The 20,853-nt window shown below is 38.0% G+C and overlaps 1 protein-coding gene across 1 annotated transcript; it reads right to left on the reverse strand.

Moving 5' to 3' along the window:
• Nucleotides 1-7,251: 7,251 nt before the first annotated feature.
• Nucleotides 7,252-20,606, reverse strand: si:ch211-67e16.11. The gene is made up of 8 exons (XM_044130997.1): nucleotides 19,445-20,606; nucleotides 17,589-17,843; nucleotides 15,268-15,504; nucleotides 12,889-13,059; nucleotides 12,038-12,169; nucleotides 10,928-11,091; nucleotides 8,411-8,668; nucleotides 7,252-8,328 (listed from the first exon to the last, which is right to left on the reverse strand). Exons 1-8 carry the CDS (start codon nucleotides 19,692-19,694, stop codon nucleotides 8,152-8,154), a joined length of 1,644 nt encoding a protein of 547 aa, XP_043986932.1. The 5' UTR covers nucleotides 19,695-20,606; the 3' UTR covers nucleotides 7,252-8,151.
• Nucleotides 20,607-20,853: the final 247 nt, after the last annotated feature.

The raw sequence follows: 20,853 nt of genomic DNA on the forward strand, positions 1-20,853 counted from the left end.
TAAAAACAGGTAAGCTTTGAGGGGACGTTCATCTGTCACTGTAGTGCCTATTAGTTGTTGCTAAGATTGTGGAAGATCACGTTCATTGTGAAGCACACGGTGTTCACTGTTTCCCAAAAAACATGTGGAATTTTGATTGAAATGATCACAATGAACCTCTGCACTGTTGATGGTTTATTTCAATATGCGTTTAAAGAGGTACAATTCAAGTCTCTGACTAGTTAAAAGCGGTACTTACTAAGAATGATTCATCTGCATGTGTGACCATTTTGGATCTGCTCAGTTCTGTTAGGTTCATTATGTTTTGTCATTGTTGATGCTGACCAGATCCTGGTCATAGAGAGAGGAAGGTAAGGAGTGTGCGTGTGCGTGTGTGTGTTTGTGTTACACCTGAATGAATGTGTGTCTCCTAAATGATGGCGAAGTGGTTATCTTTAGATCAAAACTCCTGAGGGTGTTGTTGTGTGACCCTTCTGTTATCTTTCTCACAGTCAGCAGCCCTCCTATGCGCACACACACACACACACACACGCACGCACACGCACGCCTCCACACACGCACACGCCCACACCCACACTCCTGCATATATGAAATAACATTCACACTTATACACAGTCCTTCGATATAAGAACTTGGTATAAAAACTTCCTCTCACACACACACAAAAGGTAACACCTTGGTATTGATATGAGCACACACACACGAGTGATAGTGGGCTGTTGCTGTTACTTCCTCCTGCACAGCAGATACAGACTTTCCCCTGCAGGCATGTCCAGTGAAGTGTGAGCAGAAACTATTAATCTTCTGATTGACAATATCAAGTAAACACAAGCTCAATCCATTTAGTCTGTGGTGTCAGAAAACATTCAGTTTCTAACACAAAGTAGGCAGTGGCTGATGTCCAATCACGAGGCTGTCTGCTTAGTTAGGTGAGTTTGAAAAAGGAAATTCAATATAAAAATGATTCATTTGTTTGTGAGTAAACTTCTACATCTAAATCTGAAATGTTTATGACATTAAGAAATGTGAAGAAAAAATGCACCTATTTTAAGGGTTTTATTTTATGTTTACTTTTGGGACAATATACATGAAACACATTTCAAAAAACCAGAAAACATTCTAAAACTTTGAGCAGTTTTGTTTTCCCTGAACACCTATTAGACATTCTGGTATTTAGAAAACCAAGCCAGAAGGCAACCAGGGCGTCATTTTTTCCTCTTTCTGCCTGGTAACACATTTCGAGGTGTGAAACACCACTGGATGCTTTTAGTGGCTTTTTTGGATTCAAAATTGAGTACACAGTGCATAGGTCAGTACTGCAGCCAAACTGGTTCAGAATGTTGTTTCTGAAAAATGCATTCACAACTCTGGGAAAGATGTTACTGTGAGTCAGCAAAAGTTCAACATTCTCTGCTTTACAATTCTGCCACTACATAAAAGGAGGTAAGCTTTGCCAAGGGGACAGATCTGTTCATCTGTCACTGTGCCAAGCCTTTGGAGTTGTTGCTAAGATTGTGGAAGATCACGTTCATTGTGAAGCACACGGTGTTCACTGTTTCCCAAAAAACATGTGGAATTTTGATTGAAATGATCACAATGAACCTCTGCACTGTTGATGGTTTATTTCAATATGCCTGTACATCAACACAGCATCCAGATTAGGTTAAGTGTCTTGACTTGCATTACACTGGTTAGGCCTGCAAGATTTTAGAAAATCATACCATGATGACATGGTTAAATACTGCCATATCTCAGTTTTGATAATTCCATGTTTTTCCCACTTTACTCTTCTCTTTCTTCTGACATTACGATGTTTCCACATCGCATTACGATATGGAAACATCGTAATCCGATGTGGAAACACCATTGTATGTATCACTGTCAAACAGTCCATTCCTAGCACCTGGAATATCATAACCAGATATTGCATTGCTCATAAAATATTAAAATTGCACAAACTGACCAAGTTTAAGAATTTGCACATTTTTGATTGTTTTAATTTTTAACAAATTAGTTTGTTTTTCTAATAACACTTTATTTGAAGGAGTGTGCATGAGACTTACATGACACTGTTATAAACATGAAGGAGTTTACATAAATATTGTCATGAAGTGCTGCTTTAATGACACTTTAATGCAGCTTTTAATGTAAATTTACATTAAAGTGTCATTATTAACCTAATGACACTTCATGACAACAGTCATAAACATTCATGAAATCTCCTTCATGTTTATCACAGTGTCATGTCAGTCTTATCCACTCTCCTTCAAATAGAGCGTTAATGCTTTTCTGTTATACTTTCCCAGATAATTATCTCATTAGAGTTTTGAAATAATTTATCATCATCTTGCTTTTTTTCCATAAAACAAAGGTAAAAATTTAACCAGGTTGTGAGCACTGGATTACCTTCTGATCTATTTCTTCAGTAGTCTTCCAAAAGGAATAGAAAAAACAGATTTCCTGTATGCTTACAATATTGTAGAAGTATATATATAGACTTTAAGTGATCACACATAATTTAGAGAAGCCCCAGGACAACTTCTCTGCTCTTCACCTCTTGCCCCACTCTTTAGTTTCCCTCCTTCACTTGCAGTGCACTCTCTACTCTCTCTCCCATCCATCTCTCTGTTTTCCTCCATCTGTCTCTTTTGCACCAACCTGTTCTGCCTCCTGTCCTCTCTGTCTGTAGCCTCTATTTCTGACCCTCCCTGCCTCCTTCTGTCTGGCAGTCCAGACAGTAACACACTTGTGCTTTTATTAATTCATGCAAAAGTTGGCTCAACTCCGCAGGCAGGATTTTATACAGCTCAACTTTGTTCTTAAAGAAGTGCTGGTGTCATAAAGCATTACGAGTGACCTATCGACTCGCCCACCTGCCCTTATTTTAATACTCTTTAACTAAAGTGTCAGAAATGGAACTTAGTCATTTTGTCAGTATGGAGAATTTTGACTGAAATGGTTGGTGACACTACACATAAAAATAATTATTTGTTGTGTTGTTTGGATTTGTTTGTCTTATTTCTGGGTTCTCTGCAGCTATGTAGTGAAAACAGCAGAAAAGCCTCGAACTGCAAGCCGAGACACGGACCAACAGCTGCTCTTAGGACGACACTGGAACTGAACACCAACTCATGTGACAGACTGGGGACTGAGAAAGCAGAGGCAACACACAAAGAAACAACAGAAGCACTCTTCCAGGAGAACGTTCTATGTGAGAGAAAAATAAAGTTAATGGCAGAAGCATCTTGTTTGTGGCTTCATCTTTGATAAAAACACAGCAAAGCAGATACGCTCTGAGCCAGTTTTCAAATCAATGAAAGAGAGATCACAGTTATTCACAATGAAAGCTAAGTCTTATTTGTGTGTGTGTGTGTGCATTTGGGGAGATAGAGGGATTTTACAACAGAGCTTTGGATTCAACATGTTTGAATGACACACAACTTTTTATGAACTATGTGATGCAGCGAGCGCTCTGGTGGAGCCAACTGGGTGTTTTCTCAAAAACAAAACAAAAAGACAAACCATCAGCCCTCTACTACTTCCTGTTGTCTTCTTTTGCCAGTAGTAACATGTGGCTGTTGACGCTTGTGATATGAAAAAACAAAATTTCCATTGCAGTTTTGCAAACTACATCTATTTTGATTGGTCCAAAATAGACTTGGTCATTAGAGCAAAAATACTTTTTTAGCGAAAAACATGATTTTTATAACATTTGATTACATTGCGATAATTTATTTTTGTAGTATATTTGCACAATTTTATGTTTATGTTTATGGAAACACACGTAGTGTCACCATTTGTTTGCTCAGGATGAGGGATTGCGACAAGTTAATAACTTCAGACATTATTAACTTAACTTTTAACCAATCAACGACTTCTAGATGGATGTCCGTTGTATGTAGCTAAAATTGGAATCTGCTTATCTGACTGGACTGTGTTAAATGTTTTTAATTACATAACTGGAAACGAATAGGATCTGTTTTTTGTAAAGAATCCTGAGATGACATTTGCTGTGAATTGGTATAAAACACTGAATAATAAATTACTTAATTAAAGTGAATTACGGAAGAAAAATCTAAGTTTGAACATCTCTCCCCCAACATTCCAGGCCAAGCTGATGATACCACTTGTTTTGGTAAAAACATCCTGGTTGAACTAAAAGGGCTGGGATCAAAGGTTACTGTTTGGAGTAAATCTATATGAGTACCCTGAGGGTGCAGCAATGGCAACAGGGTCATAGTGCCTTGGTAGGCTAAAGCATTAAGAGTTCCTTTCACTGGCACTGAGGCACTAAGCCAGATTTCTCATTAGCAGCCCACATCATAATACCATCACCACCAAACTTTACACTTCACACACTGCAGTGAGGTAATTGCCAGCTACTGAATCCAGACTCATCCACTGGATTTCCAGACAAAGAAGCACAATAAATCACTCCAGAAACTACGTCTCCAAATATCTAGAGTTCAATGATGGTTGGCTTATCTTGCTGCATCCTAGCCTCTGGTAATGGAAGTCTTGTAACTGCTTGGCCACAGAAGCTCTTTCCATGAAGCTCACTGACTTCTGTTCATCAGTTTATCTGTTGGTGACCTCTACACTCTCTGTGACCCTGCTCTGTGACCCTACTCGCCTCTTTATGCCTGAGTTTCTTTTGTTCCTAATGGATCAGGGTTTAAGTTCTACATGTCAGATCACCACAAGTAGTTGATTGTCCACAATGTACAAAAGCTGTATTTGATCCACCTGACTGTGGGATCCCTGAATTCAATCATTTGAAGGGATAATACAATCTTTATTACAGCAGTTATATTTTCTCTGTCATCAGAACTCATCTGTGGTCAACCAGTGGACCGTCAGCAGTTTTAATCTACAGCTTCTCTTTACACAGCACACTGAGTTGTGGTATGTGCTCACTGTCATCTGTTAGCCATGCATAAAATGGTCATGTCCTCTGAATGTGGTTGATGTGTTCAAGAGGTTATTTGTTCAACAATGCAAAGTAGACAAGAGCTCTCACTTTTAAGTACTTTATTGATTACTTTGTGACTCATTGCATGCAAATGGAAACATTTCATCTAAATTACACGTCACACACTACTGGTCATCACACAAACAAAAATCTGGAACCCAGTTTCTTGCTTCTTCTTTCAGAGGTTGTTACTTTCATCAACTCCTATCTTCTGACTGAACATCAAATTGTTACATTTCCACAACAGCTCTGTGTAACAGCGAGAGGAAAAGACAGTTCAAGAGGATGTGCTTTATGGGATTACTGTTAACATTTAGACAAACATCACTGGACAGAACATTATACATCCTGTTAGGGTAGAGAACAGGTTCAAGGTGATCAGATTATGGGATTTTAGCAGACACATTCTGAAGATTTGATTAAATGCAGTAGTTACTGTGTTTTGCAGGAGGGACTGCCGTCGCTCTTCATTTTAATGGCAGCCAACTAATTTGTTGTTTGCTAGATTCTCTGTCTCTTCAGACTTGACGTTCTGATTCCATGAAATGTGTGGGTTGAAACTTTTCTTAAAATTGTTTCGAATTTTAAACACTTTTCCAAAAGTCAGACTAATTGTAAACATATTTTTAGTTTATGTTCAGTTCAAAACACATTTATTATGCTCAGTGAGATTAAATCCCAGCTGCCATAATTCTTAAACACTGTTTTTAAAATGAAACTACAAATTGGTTGCTTCAGCAATCCCTGATCTGATAAATGTACGAGTCATACTGGCAGAATGAGAACCAGCCATTACTGTCATCAGACACAATAAAATTTGTGTCCCATCCATAGAAAACCAATACACAATGGATTCAGGCTGGTTTGGTTCGTTAAAGTGACCTGCTCTCTTTTACACTTTTTAAATATTTTTTCTATGTGATGAAAGAAACATGTACAGTTAAAATCAGACATAAACCACATAGAAAGACACATACTACTTTTTCTCATTGAAATTAAATCAGACCAAGCTTCTCTAGTTTTAGATCAGTTAGAATTATCAAAATTATTTGGATTCACTAAATGCCACAAAAATGAGAGAAAGAATAAAAAGTTGACAGACAAAATCATTACTTTCTCTCTGAGCAATGATGAGACGTCCTGAAATGGTCTAAATAGGATTTCCATAGGCAATACTACCAAAAACTGACATTTATTTAAGTTTGATTATTATTACTATGACATTTTTTGTTTTTTCCATAATTATTTTATTTTTTCTGACATGTTACTTGTTCAAATAAAGAGAAGTGTTGACTGATTTAACTTAAGAAAAAATATGTCCTTTTATTTGGTGTATGTAAACTTCTAGTTTCAACTGTATGGTAATGAGAACCTTAGATAATATTTGAGACCAATTCTGAATAGGTAGAATAGAGCCAGCAGGTGTACATGGCTGCCAAGAGCAAAAGATCAAATATATTATCACTAAAATTACAGCCAGAACATGATATAATCAAGTAAAGTCCGAAGAATCCAACCTCTCTGTTTTGAACTAAAGTGAGGAATGGTTATTGGTGCACAAATGTGAGGGAGACGATCAGACTGCTTACATCACCCATGACACTGAAAACACACACATGAAAAATATACTAACTGCTTAGGTTGTAGTGGATTCCTTTAAAATTTTAATCAAGGCAGGACTGGAAGTGAACAGTTGTCAACTGCAGTAAAAGCAGAAATATCCAACACCAACCCAAACTGATCTGTAGACGGTTCCATCCATTGGAACTTCTGCTGCTGTTTGAAGGTTATCGTTCCTCATCTGTGCATTTGGGGTTTTAAGAAGTCTCATTGTGGTCACATCATGCAGTAGCAGAAACAACCATGCAAATAAAATCTGATTTCAGAAAAAAAAATTACTGAGCGTCTAAACATGCTGTGTAGACATAGCCTTAGTGTTCAGTCTACAACCCAGATCATGGTACTGATATTTAGCTTGTATACCTGAGTGTATAATGTTATTATTAATCGTATCAGACCCAATAAATACCTGTGACTTCTAGATACTCATGTCACTGAACTCACATTAGTAAGACTAATATTTAATTCAAAATGTTCATATTATTGTGTGAAAGTTGTTTTTTTTGGTGTAAATACCAATAGGTATACAGCTCCGGGAAAAAATTAAGACATCACTTAAAATGATCAGTTTCTTGGATTTTGCTTTTTATACGTATATGTTTGTGCAAAATGAACATTGTTCTTTTATTCTATGAACTACTGACAACATGTCTCCAAAATCCCAAGCAAAAATCTAGTATTTATTAGCAGAAAAAGAGAAATGGTCAAAATAACAGAAAATACAAGGTGCTTTTAGACCTCAAATAAGGTCTCCACAAACAAGTTCATATCCATTTAGAAATAACTATAAAGGTTTAACTCAGGAAGAGATCAGAAATCAATATTTGGTGGAATAACCATGAGGTTTTCATTGGGCTTCAGGGTAGTGATCTCTTCATTTTTTCCAGTGCTGTATATAGAGTACTGGAATTCCTGTAACACCTCTGTAAAGAATAAAACTAATAATGTTTTTTGTTATATTAATTGTCCACAGTCACTATGTAAATACATATATTTCAGCTTTTTTACTGTGTCTGTCTTTTTAAGAGAAGAAATTCTGAGCAATCAGAAGAAAGTTAAGGTAGTCAGCTGACACAACAATTTAAAAGTTAGATTTAAAAAGATGTGAACAGGATTCAGAGGAGAAGAAAAAAAACTGTTGAATTCAGGGCAGATTAAAATAAGATCATGGAAGGACACCGGTGTGAGGATAAAAATAGGGCGATGATTGGATCTAAAATGTTAAAGTGCCCATGAGACGTGCTGTACACAAACACACACTCTGACCATAATGTAAGCTGGTGTTGGCCCTTGAGATAGACTGTCCTTTTGCTGAACTCGTGAACACACTCCCACACACCCACACACACAGATCACATGGTGTTCAGAGCGTCCCATTGAGATGAGTAGACTTATGTCATAAAATAAACACACAGCAGTGTCTAACACAGTTAAACTGAACTTTTAACAAGCATAAGCCTCCCAAACCAAAATACACACACAGACACACACGCCGGCAAACATACACTGGAGATAAAATGTCCCTGCCTGTCCTGTTTGGATAAGTCTGTTGGTGTCTCTCAGTTGGTCCTCCCATACTTCTGATACCACAGAGCAGTCGGAAGGTTCTGGCAGCCCTGATACTCTCGCTGCATCTCACTGTCTGTAAGAGGGGGGGTCGCGTTACACGGAGCTCCTGCCAACGTCACATTTAACAGGCCGGCCCACGGCTCCAAGAGCTGAGACATCCCATCAACCTGAAAATAACAGTACCAGTTTAAGATCAGATCAGTGGAAAACCAGAGAAACAAAAAATAAAGCAAATGCGTGAAAACTTGCCTTCTCCAGGTGGTCTAACAGGCAAGTGGCAGCACTGATAGAAGACCAGCTGTTATCATCCCAGCCTGGGAACAACCTGTGGGTCTGGTGGGACTGATGCTGGATCAACACCACATTATGGTGTTTCTGGGAACTTCTTAGCCTTTTGGACAAGACCCCACTGTAGCTCTGATCTACAAACAGGAGAACCCGAGTGGCCCTGCAGCCGGCCAGGTCAGCCAGCAGTTCGCTGACTGAGTAGCGCTCCTTCAGGTCAGCCTGCTCAGGAAGAGGACAGGTAGAGACATCAAAGCAACAAAAATGAAACTGTAGCATGCTCTGTCAGTAGCATTAGTTTGTCATTTCAGATTAATGACTAAAAACAACAAGTACAAAAGGAAATGTGGGTTTCATAAACAAAGGAAGTATTTGACTAGAACTCTTATTTGACTGAAAACACAATTTTCCTGTTCAGGTTCAGCATAATCACCTTGATCACCTTAGATGTAAAAATACATTTCTTGTCTGCAGCAGACTGTAAACTGTTTTAAATTACAAGACACCTATTGCAGTAAACCTCAGTGCAAGGCTGGGTTGCAGTCTTAGATTTGTTACACAGGTTTGCTCAGTTGTCAAATCCAGCTTTTTTTTTTATCTAAGACAACAAACCTAAGTACCTTTTTTTTCTCTGCATCACTATTCATGCTTTTATCTGAATTTGCTTAGATCATGCTAAACTGAGCTTTATATCGGCCTAAATCACAAGTCACTTTCTAGGCTCCAGTTGGTTTTAAATGCTGCTGCTCGGCTTTTAACCAGTACTGGGAATCAAGAGCACATTACTCCTGTTTTGACATCTCCTCTCTGACTTCCAGAACACTTTAGGGTTGATTTTAAATTTTTTAAATCTCTGCATGTCTGACGTGCACCAGCTGTATGTTCCCTCACTGTCTTAGGTCATATCAGTTGATGTTAGTCGTCCCGAAAGTTGAGAGGTGACAAGTTCTGTTACTGTGGAGCTGTAACAGAACCGTTCCACAGTTCTGTTACTGCCCCAGAACTGTGGAACGGGTTAACATCACATATCAGACAAACTGAATCTCTTCATGTTTTTAAGTCTTCTCTTAAAAATTGGTTGTTTTATTCACTGGCTTTTAACTCAACCTGAAGTGTAGGTTTTTACAGTTATTGTCATTGTATTTGTATTATTTTTATCAATTTCCAGTTGTGGAAATCAACTCAATCAGTTGACCAAAGTAGACTTTGGGCAACTGTGTTGTTTTTAAAGTGCTTTATAAAAAAAAGATAGAATGGAATGAATGGAAAATTAAATTTTAAATTATGTTTGTTATTTAAAAGATCTTTGTCTCTTTTTATTTAATGAAATTTGCTGTTTTCAAAAAGTTTCTTTGAATTTTATGGATGGAGGCAGGAGCCAGGAAGAGTGTGCCTTGTAAAAGCTTGCAGTAATTAGTTCTGACATGAACAGCTAGAAAGCAGCTGGTCAGCAGTATTCAGATGTTTAATAATATGTATTTTCCTGGTACATAGTGCCACTTTAAACCACAATCAAGTAACTATGCTACTTTCAGTTATTATAGAAGTGCTACATGTATAAAATATGACTTAAAAGAAATTTGACTTTATAATTTAACGCTTTTAAATTGGACCTCTGCTCTTTCTGAAACTCCACCTTCAGGAAGTCATCACAACATGGCTCCTCTGTTAACCCTTCAACAACGTCTTTACCAACGTTTCACTGGGAAGTAGCTCCTATAATGAACTCAGCAGATGTTCAGCTCCACCAGGTGTTTGCTAACTGCTGCTGGCTAGTCTGAAGGAGCTGAGTGAGTAAAAAAAATATTTTAGGTAATAATAGCGCCCATTTATAGAAACATATATTTCTGTATTACATTGCCCTGAAATCAATGCAGTATATCTTTTTTTATTTCATTTGTATTACAATCCCATGTTCTCTTATGAGAATATGTTTGTATGTATACTTTCAGTTTTCACAGTGATCCAGTAGATCTACTGCATCTGATGGAAGCTGCTGTAATAAAGAACTTTACAATCACTTGTCGAGGCTGAACATTCTTAAAAAGCTGGGGGACTGCTTCATTTTCAATTTAGGAGAAGACATACTTATTTAACAACAGAACATAACAATCTTGCACAATAATAAGCAGCAAAGTAATAGGCAATAGGCAAGAGCAGCACTCAGGTACTAAGAAATGTTATATGTTGCAGTAATAAGCTCATATCCTCGCACTCAGCTGTCCATAAATCCTGGGACGTCAAAGCAGATTAAAAGTTGGACAGCACACAGCATCCCATAGCAGACCAGTCTGTTTGATATCTGGAGCAGCCAAATCCTTCAATGTCGAGGGTCAAAGTGGCTCTCACCACAGCAACATTTACATTAATATTTATGTCTCCCTCCCTTTTTTTTCTTATTATTGGCAGCAACCATTGGCTGCTCACAATCCTCCCTCACTATAGTGAGCAATGTGTGTTTTGTTTCAGTGTTTCTCTTACGATGCCATTCAGGTTGGCGTCCCACAGCAGCATGGTTCCATCAGTGCGTGTTGGTGAGTTCAGGTACAGAACCAGAGTGTCGGCACAATGCTGCTTCCGGCAAATGTATGACACATGGTTACGGATCACTGCCTTCTCTGTTGCTGAGTAGACGCCCTCGACATCTTCGGTGCACATAGAAAAGAAAGAAGAGGTTCAGTTCTAATACAGTTTCATGAGGTTTTGCTGTGCGTTGTGTAATTTATTGCATTTAGTAGAATCTTTATCAGAGATTTTTCCTGTTTCCATCCAGACCGGGTGAAAGAAAATACATCTTCTGTTTTTGAACTGCTTCGTTGCTGAAATGTCCTACGCAAATAAACTTGATTTCTGAGTTCCAGTATTTTAACATATGATTCTAGAATTCTTTTTCAGAATATTTTTCTACAATTAAACCGCTCATGGCTGCAGGATGTTGGAGTAGCTCTGTTACCCTATTTTTGACTTATTCTTTTGTAGACTTTTGAAGATGCTAAGTATGAGCTGTGACAACATTTATTTTCCATTTTAGGTAAATAAACTATTGTTGAATTGAATTACTTTGAATATAAAAGACAAATGGAAATATACAGGTTTGAATGCTCTTGGGACTAAATCCATTGCAGAATTTCTTTCATCTATCAACAAAAGACCAGGGGTGTCCAAACTTTTCTCATGTGGGCCAAAATTGCCAAGTCAACTGTGCTTGCAGATCAAGAAAATGTTGCTCTGTTTAGTGCTGCAGGATCAGCACTAAACATTTAGATTCTCTGTTTCCAGGTTCTGGAAGAGCTTCCTGAAAACATACAATGTGCAGAACTTGTTTAGTCAATTAAATCAGAATTGAAATTATTATTGTTCACAGATGCTTCCGAGAAAAGGGAAAAGCCTACTTAATCAGATTGTCACTTTACTTATTTCTATTACTACTATTTTGTGATAAAGTATTATTTGTCCCTGTTTTGTGCTGCATAACTTTTACCATAATTCCTGACTGGTTCTACAACAATTAAACTTTTAATTACAGGATTCTGAGTCGCTGCATATACTTTGACATAGCTTTCTGTATCATAGAGCTTGTTCATTTCCTACCTAGAAGCTGTCCACTGCTGGCGAAGAAAGTGTTGATGTGATTTTTATGGAAACCATTGTTTCTGAGCATTTTGTAGAACTTCTGAAGATTCTGAGCGTGATGCTGAAATGTCATCTGAGGCTGCCAACCACCTGTACACACAAACAAACGCACATACATATATAGATACATAAATACAGGCAGATGATTAAAGTTACACTTCTTCAGTAAATAACACATTTATGACATTGAGGAAAATGAGCAGAATCCAACTTGCCTTTGGTGTCCGTTTCAGGTTTTGTTTTGTGTGAACCAGTCCCTTAAGGTCTTTATCTAATGTATATTGATACTTTTTTGTAATTTTTTGGTACTTTATAATTTATGATGTTTTGTTCAAGATAAACTCTGAACTAAACTGTTATTAACATGGTGTTAGTCTATGATTATGAAGTCCCTAAAGGTACGGAATAGCTTCCTCTGCTGTCATTGCTAAAACTGGCCGACTACAATTCTAAAACAGTGCAGAAAAGCAACATCGTCGTTCAGAATTTCTCCTTCTGTCCACTGATTGGCCCAGTTGAATGTTTACCAGACAGAATTTGAGCAAAGGGGGGAGAAACCCCAGACTGTGCTGGATGCCAGACTTTTTTTTGAGTGGAATTGCATGGGTACTTTTTAATGTGCCTCACAGTGAAATTTGTCTTTGCATCTTGACTTTGACTCCAACCTGTGTTTGTGTCCAAAATGCTGAAATAAGTTAAAAATTCATCAAAACTTCATCAAAATTTGAACAACTTCAGTACCCAGAAGTTGTAGAAGTTATTTCCAATTGTGTTTAAAGATGTTTTAATCATCTGACAAATGGTCCAACCTGAGATGAGAACAGCATGGTCACAGGTCTGGTAGAGGCGGCAGGACAGGTGTGTGGCCAGTGGCTGCTGGTGGCAGCGCCTGGTGTTTTTATTGAGCTCACAGCTTGATACTGGGAGACTGGGAGAGCTCATGGGAAGCTCCTGGGGACACCTGGCAAACTCTGGGTTGTCTATCGGAGGAGAAAGAGGAAAAGCTCAGAAGAGGAAAACCATCACAGGGAAAGGTTGTCAAGCTCCAAAACAACTGGGCTCCCCATGAGGTCAGATCAGACTTACTGTACCCAGTTACAAACTTTTATTTCTTTAAATCTTTAACAACTGTGTTGGGAGCCAATGGCCAACTTGTTGTATAAACTATCATATAAAGTGAAATGATTGCATCAAAGTCTAATTTTGTGCTTTCTAATTACTAAATGTTATTGTGTTATAAATGTTGTGTTGTTACATGTTGACATAAACATTCCTAAAAATATTTCCCTAAAATAACTGAATATTAACAAAACCAATAAAATGGTAAGTCAAACTTACTTTGACTTACCACTCAAAGTAAGTTTGAGAATGGAAAAATAGAGGAAAACAAAAATACAAATAATGACATACAAATATGCAAAACTTTAACAGCACAGAAAGTGACTACAAAAAAATATATATTTGAAAAACTACAGTACCTTGGAAGAGTTTAAGCAAAAGAGTGAAACACAAAACAAACCATAAAGACAGACAGTTTGATAAAATGGCTGCTGGTTACTTAAATGTTTCCCTACATTGACAATGACCATTTGGATTTGGTCAGTGTAATATCTTAAGACCTATTAATAATACAACGCTGTGGATAAAATAGAGATTGTATTGAAAGCAAATGTTAGTTTTTATTCTCTTTGCTTTAAAATTATAGTTCAGCTATAAAATCTAACCTCAAGTGTACAAACAGCACCTATTCCACAGAAATGATATATTAATCCTGGGATGTGCTGTGGTGGTGCAGGAGTTAAGCACAACCCACATATGGAGGCCTTAGTCCTCCACGTGGCTGTCACAGGTTCGATTACCGGTCTGGTGATCTTTGCTGCATGTCTTCCCCTTCCTTCATTACCCACTTTCCTGTCAATTAACTATCAAATAAAGGCCACTAGAGCCAATAAAACCTTTAAAAAATAATAAACTATATATTAATCCAAAATGAAGCTATGTGGACAACATGTGGAAAATCTCAGCTCAACCCATCTGCATTCTTTAATTTTAAGAGAGAAAGTAGAATCTTTATTTAAATGCACTTGATTACCAGAACCTCATCAGTGTGAACTGAGAGGTCAAAACCTTTCCTATGAAAGTCAAAGTTTTGTCAGTTCTGTGTTAATACCAGGGACGAAAGGCAATAGTAATGAGACCAGACTTCTCCTCAGTCTAAAGGGGTTGAAAATCCACGCCTAAAATAAAACAGAGGTCAAACTGAATGGGTTAGACACATCCAAAGAAAATCTCCCTGATGTCAGGTTTTGTAAGGCTCAGAGAAACTGCAAAAAAATAATGAACTCCATCTTAGGCTCTCCTGGACTCAGTGAGCAGAGGAAATGTTAACATTCATGGCAGTAAAATTCAAATGAATTACATAAATTCCTCTGTATCTTAAAAAAAATTCTTGAGCCAAACGTGAGCCCATTTGTCCAAGAGTTGTAGCTTCACTTTAACTGTCATCAACAAGACTGTGATCCCAAACGCTGCAGCAAGTCTGGAACAGAAAGACTCTGTTTTTATACATTATGGGAAAGTCAGACACAGTGGAATCTGTTGGCTTGAACACTCAAAGTTTGTTCATAACATTATCAACTTGATGACCATTTTATTATATGATTATGCACACTGTATTTTGCTGCATATGTATCTTCTTAATGAAGTTTGACAAACACTAACAAGTCTGCGTTACATCAGACAGGGTTGTCATTAAATCTGAGTCTTAGCCTTTTTATTACATTGGGACAAAATGAAGCAAAGTGAAAGCATGCTGATTACAGACATACATATTGAAACTGAGCACATGGTCCCACTGGTACTTCACTTCCCAGGGCTCAGTTGGTTTTGAGAACATGTGATGTTGATGAGGGAACTTTTGCAATACCAGGATGCAATGTGACAAAGGAACAAGGAGATCCAGAGCCTCGCAGAAAGTAAAGTCAGTTTACCAAAAGCAGGAGCAACATTTTAGAAAAGACACAGCTGGTATTTGGTTGCAGAATTCCCATAATGCATTCCACTCAATCAGACTAGAAAAAACAGAAAAACATAAATGCTGATGTGAACAAAAGAAAAAGCAACAAGGAGAAACTACATAGAAAAAGCCATTAGAAATGTGTTGGCAGTATGGCACAGTGCAGACCTACCAACACATTTGAGTCTCTGCGTCCAACTGCTGTCTCCGACGGCAACCACCAGTGGCAGAAAGTGAACCTCACAGAAACTTCCGATGGCTCGTTCCAGCAGGCGGCTGCCAGCGGCGCCTCCACCCAGCGTCCCACCTGCCACCCGTCTGCTGCCCAACAACCTCTGTGGACCAGTCTGGCGGCGCTTCAGCTGGTTCTGGCAGCGACCCTTCAAAGCCAGAGTCAAACACTCATCTCCTACAGGTGGGGAAACATCGTCCAGACTGAATAGTTTCTCACTGTTTCCTGCAGTCAAAAAATATGATTTGAACCTTCCAAAGATTTGAGTAACAGGGATCTACCCTTGATGGAAGGGTTACAAGAGTGTTGAACTGTTCTAAGAAATCCAGTATGCCGTATCGTTATGATCTTCGGCTTGATGAAACAGGAGCATTTTGGCCCAATATAGCTTACAAATACATGGCACAGTTTTCAGATGTTTGTTTTTAAAACATATAAATAGCAGAAATTTGTGGTTGTAATTTATAAAAAATTTGGAAAGGTTTAAATGTGAATTTCATCAGCATAAAATTATTTTCTCGTTTTTTTTTTTTTTTATTTTATTCTTTTTCAGTAAAGTTATGTGGGGTTTTGTCAAATATTGAGAAAGTCATGCAAACCCATTCACCGCAGCCAGCCCAGCAGGAGGTACTTTGCAGCATGGGCAGATATGAATAATTGACAGAAGCGTGTTCGTGTGACACTGGGGCAAAGTGACCTTAACATCTGGCCTTAACTTTTCTCACAGCAGGAGCTCAGAAACTTTGACACACCTCTGTGTCCCTTCAGATATCTTCTACAGGAATGGGTCCATAGTTTGTCTTCTGTAAACTCTCAAGTTTTCTCCATAGATCAGCCGGTTTCTACCGAAAAAAACTGAGCCTAGAAATATCAAGAAGATTATTTAAAAATAATCTGAATGACTACTAAATGTAATAGTGTAATAAATCTTTCTGGGAGGCCATCTGCATAGAACTTTTACTTTCTTTTCCATGTGACTGAAGCAGGGCTTTACATTTTGATTAAGAATTTATTCATACTACGTACACAAAGCATGTAGTTTTGCAAAATTAGCAACAAATGAATGTCATGCTGGAACAGTCACGGCTACACTTACACCTTTCGGATGCTTTGAGTGCTCTCACTTGCTGTTCAATCAAAACATTCTTTTACCTCACTGAACTGTGTACCTTCACAAGGATACTCCAGGTTTACAACCAAGATTGGAAGCTTCCTTCTTCTAAATCAATAAGAGCTTTTTTTCCTTGAGCCTTAGAGGTTACAAGTTGATGCCTCGCCCTGAGAGGGTCAAACTTGGTAAAGTTTTTGCACTAGCAAAAAAAAAAAAAAAAAAAAAAAGAAGAAGAAAAAAGACGTCACTAGCTCCTTTATGTTCCTTTATGTTTAGGTCTACAGTCTGGTCTTTATAAACTGACTGAAGGCTCCTCTCTCATTAACTATGTATGAAACCATCTATAATGAACCCTTACAGGCGACACTAGAAAAAAAAAAAATCTGAATTATGAAAAAAGCTCAACCACAGATCTACGAAGACATGATATCTGGTTCCAGGGTCTAAACAGGAAGTGATTGTGTTTTAGGACACACAACTCTGCAACTTTTAGATGCAGTCCTGGTCCAACCCACCTAAATTAAATTACTGAATTAGCTAGCCACCATGTAGTTAGCCTGTACAGTACTGACATCAGACTTCATTTATAATGTTTTTCTGGACAGGCCAAAAATACATTATAAATGACATAACAGTGGAATCAGCCATTCCCATTCTGGTTCACACACAGTGTCAAGCTGCAGAACCGTCTGCCCTTTCTACCACCATCAACAGGCAAAGTGTGTGAAGTGTCTTTACACAAGCACAGAGATGGACAGAGCAGGGGCTCAAGCCAGCAACCCACCGAATACAAGAAAAACTCCCACCATCACTCAGTGACTGAACACAAATGTACATTTTTAAAATTTTGATTTGAAAACATGTTTGAAAACTTTTTATAGTTTCCTTCCACTTTGAAGTTACGCATAACTTAACAAAACGCAATCAACTTTTTGCATTTAATGTGACCAGATATGGGAGGAGGGGACTTTTTGCAGTGCATTGTACTGAACCACAAGTTAAATTCTGTCACAGCTTTAATTGCACAGTAGGTCTAACTGCTCTAAAACATGTTTTAGAGCAGCTTGCAGGTACTGTGTTCACATACACCAAAACAGAAAACAAAAACATTTTATTGTCAGACAAGAAGACCAGGATATTCAACACTCACCCAAGTAAATTCCGTCCAGGTGGGAACATTTCTTCTTTGTCACATTCATGTCCACATAAAAGAGGACCACAGGGTGTCCAAAGTTCTCCCCTGGTGATGGATCCAGAACCAGAACAACATCATGGGCAGAGGAACTGTAGAGGGGCTGCTGATGTCTGTTCATCATCCGCCCAACACTGAAGCTTCCCCTCAGCTTGGAGCTCAGCATACCACTGGAAAAGTCAGGCAGGATAGCCAGGACTTTATTTGAGGGACCTGGAAGAGCAGAACATTGCTACTGAGTTCTCTGACTTATTGAAAAAGAGTCAGTCATATGAGGATCAGTGAAATATGTGGAAGAACTTTGAGAGGAAAAGAAAAATACAAAACAAGTCCAGTACATCGGATCTTTAAATGCAGCAGACAAATCAGGCTGAGGTTCACTGTGCATGACATGGCCACCATCCATAAAGATTAAATAAAGATGATATGAATATATGTATGGGAATTCTTAATGCATCTGTTATTATCTCATGGGAGTACACAGCTCAGGTCCTGGTCCATGGTCCATATAACAGCTGCACCTGCTGCTTTAAAATAAAAGGAGTGCAGTTTTCCAAAATAAGACTCAGGTCAGATGAATAAATCTGCCAGTAGAATGTAGAAGCTCCCTGTTCTCTGGCTCTGGAAGGCCGAACTGGAGCCATGAATACTTTTACAAACAAATAAAAGTATCTTAAAATTAGTTCTAAAGCGCAGTATTGCCTTAATCTGCTCAGACAGACCAGAATTCGAATAGTGAACTATAATCAGTTCAGCGTGTCAAAAAACACATACTACTGTGATAGTATGTGTCACATTGGACTGGAAGAAAAATCAGATTAGGATTTTTTGTTTTAAATCCAGACTTTTCACCTTTTTTCTTTAGACTTTTTTTCTTTAAATAAATAATTCAGTTTGATTGGTAGATTGAATTGATGCATTTTCTATATAAACAACAACATAGTACTTAAAATACATTTAACAAGTTTATAAATTATCTTATGGCATCAGGAGGCAGAAAATACAGGCATAACAGTAGAGATAAAAAGGCTGGTCAAATTTCACTGGCCAGCATTAAATCATAAATTTGTATAAACTTTCATTTTTTTATTCAAGAATGTTGTTTTTTAATTATTTTGTTGTCCAAATCTATTTTCTCTTAACATTTTTGCACAGACATCAATGTAGTTTTTAACTTTACAGTTTTATAAATTCTTTAAAAGTTGTTTTTTTTATTAAAAACAAAAACAAAAAGAAAACAATTGACAGAAATGAAGAAAAAAAACAACATACCACTGTATTCAAATACAGTGATAAATAAATACTTCACATATATGCAAAAAATCAATTTGGATGGTTTTCAGTTAACAATAATAATAATTATTGTAATATAGTTTAAATAGATAAACAGAATGCAGGTTCTGTAACCATTTTTTATTTATTTATTTATTTATTTATTTATTTATTTATTTATTTATTTATTTATTTATTTATTTATTTTGCTCAGCTCCCCTATTTTCAGCAACAGTTTCTTGTACATCTATTATGGATGACTAAGAATCATTTTTCTTTGTTAACACAGATAGATCTACTGCCAGTCAGCTTCTCAGATTGACAAGAGTGTTTTCTATTGGAGTTTGCTTCACTTAATATATTAACTGTAATGAAATTAAGTTAGCAGATCATCTCCGAAATAAACTTTCAAAACTGACATCTGGTTTACCATAATGGCAACAGATACACATCTGACCACTCTGCAGAATGCTGTGAAAGTGAGCAGCTGTTTGAATGATGCCAGCTGTCTGGTACAGTGTGATGCTTCCATCTGGTCCTACCTGCAGCGCTGCGCTGCTCCGACATGTACACGGCCACAGAGGACAGCGGCAGGTGGCTGAGACGTCTGCAGTCTGCCTCAGACATGGAGGACATGAGGAGGCAGCGGTCCAGCTGGTCCCACTGCAGCACCTGGAGCCCCGAGCGGACCCAGCGGTCCAGCCGGCTGAGGGCCACGCTGGCCGCAGGGGCCAGAGAGGGAGCAGGGTGGAGGATGGAGGAGAGAGCAGCAAGGAGAGTGAGGAGCTGCATGGTCAGGCTCAACTGTTTCTGTTTATCCTTAATGGGTTTTCTTCTTTATTTTGCTTTGTTTTTTAAAACTAATGCTTTGCTTCTGTCATTTCTGCATATTTTACTATTTCTTCTTAAGCATTCCGGTTCCAGAGGAATTTTCTTCACTTGTTGTGGAATCTTCTCTTTTCTTCTTTAAGTTTTCTCTTTTCACGTTCTGTTCCTTCGGCTTCTGAATTATGATCTTTTATTGCCTTCTTGTTTTTTTATTAAGAAAATCTCAAATGAGAAATGGATTTGGATTATCTTCTACGTTGAAATTCTTCCTTTGCTTCTCTCTTGTTTTATTTTTGCCTTTATTTCATCAGATTTGATCTGAGGGACAAATGTCCAGCAACATGGTTGGGTGGCAGTAACTGTCCTTCTCCTGTGGTATCTTCGTTTAAGCCTTCTGTTCTTCGCTTTTATTCGTTCTTGAAAAAAAAAAAATGTTTTGCCGTTTGCGACCAGATTTCTTCTCTCAAGTGTGTTGTATTTGGTTTGGAACCAAAGACAACCAAAGAATTGTTCCTCTTTTCCCCTTCAATGCTGTTTTCTTCTTGCTGTTTAAAAGAAAAAAGATCCCAGATTGCCTGCAAATGTCAAAATGAAAACTTTTTTGGTTTGGTCCACTGGTTCTGTCCCTCCTGATCTTTCTTTGGATGCGAGAAGCTTCAGGACCAGAGCTGGTACAGAAGAAGTCAGAAAGTCCTCGGCTTTTACAAAGGAGAGTTGTTTGTCCTGCAGGTTGTCCACAACTGCCTCTACTGCTCACAGTTAGTTTGTCTACCGTTTGCTGCTCTCTTTAGCTCTCTCTCTCTCTGTCCCTCTCTTTCAAAAACACACAGACATGCACGCACTTCTCTCCTCCTCTGTCTGTGAGGTTTGACAGGCGACAACGATGGGAAGGAGGAATGATGAGATAACACGATGAAAAAGTCGGAGGGAGGGAGGAATAGGAAAGAGGAGGAAGGGTTAGACAGAGGGCTGGAAAATAGGCTAAAACATGAGTTAAGTAACCCAAGTGACATGAAGATGTGCAAAGACAGGAAAGATGGGGAGGAAAGGGAGATGGGTGAAGAATTAACTTGAAAGATGGACAATGAAACAAGGTTTGACAAAGAGGGAGAAAAATAAAAAT

The sequence above is a fragment of the Gambusia affinis genome, linkage group LG11, assembly GCF_019740435.1.
Source record: "Gambusia affinis linkage group LG11, SWU_Gaff_1.0, whole genome shotgun sequence".
NCBI classification, from domain to species: Eukaryota; Metazoa; Chordata; class Actinopteri; order Cyprinodontiformes; family Poeciliidae; genus Gambusia; species Gambusia affinis.

Bases quoted from the DNA above. Each gene is read 5' to 3' on its own strand.
- si:ch211-67e16.11 (XM_044130997.1), bottom strand. From the start codon at position 19,694: ATGCAGCTCCTCACTCTCCTTGCTGCTCTCTCCTCCATCCTCCACCCT. The intron at 12,170-12,888 runs GTTGGACCATTT...TTGTGTGTACAG, and splicing joins CCATGCTGTTCTCATCTCAG to GTGGTTGGCAGCCTCAGATG. The intron at 8,669-10,927 runs GTAAGAGAAACA...CTTCCTGAGCAG, and splicing joins ACGCCAACCTGAATGGCATC to GCTGACCTGAAGGAGCGCTA.